The sequence below is a fragment of the Nanorana parkeri genome, unplaced genomic scaffold, assembly GCF_000935625.1.
Source record: "Nanorana parkeri isolate BGI_ZX_2015 unplaced genomic scaffold, ASM93562v1 scaffold2508, whole genome shotgun sequence".
NCBI lineage: Eukaryota > Metazoa > Chordata > Amphibia > Anura > Dicroglossidae > Nanorana > Nanorana parkeri.
In genome coordinates, this window is record NW_017308776.1 from 113,149 (window position 1) to 116,906 (window position 3,758).

At 55.5% G+C, this 3,758-nt stretch overlaps 1 protein-coding gene across 1 annotated transcript in view; it reads left to right on the plus strand.

The window, feature by feature from the left end:
• PLK3 (polo like kinase 3) overlaps positions 1–3,758 on the plus strand; it is a 19,554-nt gene that overhangs the window by 1,533 nt on the left and 14,263 nt on the right. Inside the window, exon 2 of the mRNA XM_018573724.1 lies at positions 2,521–2,628. Coding sequence (XP_018429226.1) covers positions 2,521–2,628 — 108 coding nt within the window. The remainder of the gene's footprint in view (positions 1–2,520; positions 2,629–3,758) is intronic.

Genomic DNA, 3,758 nt, shown 5'->3' on the forward strand with positions numbered 1-3,758 from the left:
AGACTCGTGTACACGGCTTTCTTTCCTGGGTTTTCCTCAGGTTGCGTGCGTTTTGATTTGCACCGGGATTTGTTAATATATCAGAAACGGATTCCAACCGGAGCGGCTGCGTCCAAAGAAGTGTCATGCGGCTCAGGCACGGCCTCGGATTGGTCGCCAGCTCTGTGATTGGATCCTCTCCAGATGCAGTTTAGGGAATGAAGGTGATCTGAACTCGGTGGGTTGTTGCTGTTTGGTGGCAGTGTTGCACTTTAAGGTGCGTTTCATTGAGAGCGTCGATGTCTGAACATTAGAAGGAAGCGAATCAGATTCTGGACGGGTGGCGCTGATCCAGGGTGACTCTTTTCTGGCTTCATGAGACCGGCTCTGGCTGGGGGACATCATGGGCTCCATTACAGTCTAGGTGGGCGACATAAGTGACTTGTCTCCTTCGATGGACGTGTCTGACTCTGGATACGGGCCGCTCGCCCTTCTAGAGGTGTGGCCTCTTTTTCTGAGCCCGCCGGAGTCCAGCCGCTTCTGTCTGCTGCAGAGGGCGGTCAGCTCTTTGGACCGAGAACCCACAACCGGAACCATCGGTCAGTCTCGGCTTTGATCACTTCTATTCGTTCTGCAGGAGAAGGAAATCTATTGATTTGGTTTAACGGGATTCCGATTTTCCCGCACGGATCACTTACAAAAAACACCGTAAAATTCGAGTCAAATCTGAACGTTTAGGTAAAAATCTGTTTCTGGGGAGATCTGTGTGTAGTGAGATTGGGTCGGTGATGTATTGGGCCAGTAGCAGTGGATTGGTGGTGTGGGGGACGTTTGCCCTGGTGTGGGGGACGGTTGCCCTGGTGTGGGGGGGGGACGTTTGCCCTGGTGTGGGGGACGTTTGCCCTGGTGTGGGGGACGTTTGCCCTGGTGTGGGGGACGTTTGCCCTGGTGTGGGGGACGGTTGCCCGGTATCGGATTGGCTACATTGGGTCGGTCCCTTGGTATCTGTTACATGCTTGGGCAGCTTCAGCCTCTGTTTGTACAGCGCCACAGAACACGTTTGCTCTATGACCTGAAACGGGTATATAATCGGCTGGCTCCCCTCTGCTCTCGTATCTGGTGATGGAACCTTTGGTAGAACCGGAGCCCGCAGATAAGGATCCTGCACTGCGGTGAACCCGGTGACCTTACAGCGGTGCTTGGCGAGCGCAGAGGGCGGGATCGGAATAAAACGCTGCCTGCTCCTGATTTGCAGATTTTGGGCGCGCGGTAATTGCGGCCAATAATTCCAGAACCTGGTTGGTGATCCTCCACCCAGAATGGGCCCGGAGCGACATTGGACGCGGCGCTCCACCTAGAATCCTCGGGATGAGGGGGGCGGAGTTCTGCTTTCTGTCCATCTTTTTAACCCTTTCCTCTCCGGCGCGGTGCCGCTGTCCCTTTGTTCGCGCCGTCTGCATTCTTCTGCTGCAGGATCTTCACGCAGCGTCTGCGCTCATCCTGCAGATAACGGGGGGGGGGATACATGTGGCAGCACACACCAGCTTGCAGAGCATGCTGGGACTTGTAGTTCTCGGCCCTGGATGCGATAATGCTCAGTGTGCAGGAACCGCTCGGCTGTCAATAGGCGGCGGATCTATAAATAGCGCACAGGAAACGCTGAGCTCGCGTGTCGTTATTTTTGGCTCCATTGATCGGCATGGTTGTACATTGTTGTCGTGTTCTTCTAATCTCGCAGCGTCCGGACGCGGAGACCGTTGCCCGCCCGCCGCGTTCCACCGCAATGTCCCGTGATTTACGGCCCCCGCGAGGAGCGTGGCGGAATGCCATAAGTGGGGGGATGGGCATATAGCAAAGGACTGTATACCAAAAAATGTTGATGTAGAAGTCGTGTATATACCTTCATATACTGGGGGAGGGGGGGTCTCCGAAACTTCCAGAACTCAAAGATGAACGTTCGCCCCTTAGGGCCACGGTCCCGGAACCGCGTCACCCTGGACATTGCAGGAAGCTTCTGCTCAGCCTGCTGTTGGCTGTAGAAGTGTAAAAATGGCGTCCGACCTCGCTGTATACGAATGTGGGGCGGCGGATTACTGTGTATTATGCCGGATGTGCTGTCGCTCCTCTGTGATCTCCGGAATGTTCTCTACATTTGGTGCTCTTCTGTTGGGTGGTGTGTGGCCCCTGTGATTGGTCGTGCATGATCTTCAATTGGGTGGGTGGTGTGTGGCCCCTGTGATTGGTCGTGCATGATCTTCAATTGGGTGGGTGGTGTGTGGCCCCTGTGATTGGTCGTGCATGATCTTCAATTGGGTGGGTGGTGTGTGGCCCCTGTGATTGGTCGTGGATGATCTTCTGTTGGGTGGGTGGTGTGTGGCCCCTGTGATTGGTCGTGGATGATCTTCTGTTGGGTGGGTGGTGTGTGGCCCCTGTGATTGGTCGTGGATGATCTTCTGTTGGGTGTGTGGTGTGTGGCCCCTGTTATTGGTGTGGCCCCTGAGATTGGTCCCCGTCTCCTAACGCCTCTGTTTTGTCTTGCAGGGCGGTTTTGCGCGATGCTACGAGATGACGGACGTTCTCACCAACAAGTGCTACGCGGTGAAGGTCATTCCGCACAGCCGGGTCGCCAAACCTCACCAGCGGGAGAAGGTGGGTGCAGGGACTAGTGGGCCCCTGGCTAGGAGGGGCCCCAGAAAGAAGTAAATGGTGGAGGGCCGGGATAAGATCTTTGCGGTGCAGTAAAATGCTGCGCACTGTGAACGGCCTCCCAATGTCCCTGTTACAGCCCACGGTGACCCCAATACTCTGTGCCTCGGTGGGGGGCGGGGCTCCGGGTTCCGGTGTGTTGGGCCCATTGAACATGAATCGCGCAGATCAGAAACACTTTCTAGATTGATTTTGTTTGTTTTTGTTTTGATTCCATTATCCCGGGTGGGGGTGGGGCAGCCTCGGCCCTCCAGCTGTTGTGGAACTACAAGTCCCACGATGCATCACAGGACTCCAATGATGGGCTGTAAACGGCGTCTCAGCTTCACCTATAAAAGCCGAGAATGTCTTTGTCGGGGCGTTCAAAGGATCCGTCTGTCACGTCGCCACCTTCCCGCAGACACACCCGCTCATTAATCATTCACCCACCACTCCCATCAAAGACCTCTGCGTCCTTGAGAGCGCTCCTGCGGCAGATCCGGCCCCCGGGCCATCATGGCGGACGGCCAGTTATAGGGGAACGGTTTATGGAAAGGAGATTATTCATAAAGCTGTGAATCTGACATTCAACAAACATTCACTGCAGGTGACTTCGTGGTGCATGTGTGTTCAGTGACTGTGATTGATTCTCCCCCAGTGAATGTTTACTGAAAGGTATTCCTAAAGGGTTTACTGCTCTTAATCAGTGTACTGGCCCCGTGACCTCCCGCATCCAGATCCCGGATCATTCAGTGTTCCGGCCCCATGACCTCCCGCATCCAGATCCTGGATCTCATTCCGTGTATTGGCCCCGTGACCTCCCGCATCCAGATCCCGGATCATTCCGTGTTCCGGCCCCGTGACCTCCCGCATCCAGATCCCGGATCTCATTCCTTGTACTGGCCCCGTGACCTCCCGCATCCAGATCCCGGATCTCATTCCGTGTACTGGTCCTGTGACCTCCCGCATCCAGATGCCAGATCTCATTCCGTGTACTGAGCCCGTGACCTCCCGCATCCAGATCCCGGATCTCATTCCGTGTACTGGCCCCGTGACCTCCCGCATCCAGATCCCGGATCTCATTCCGTGTACTG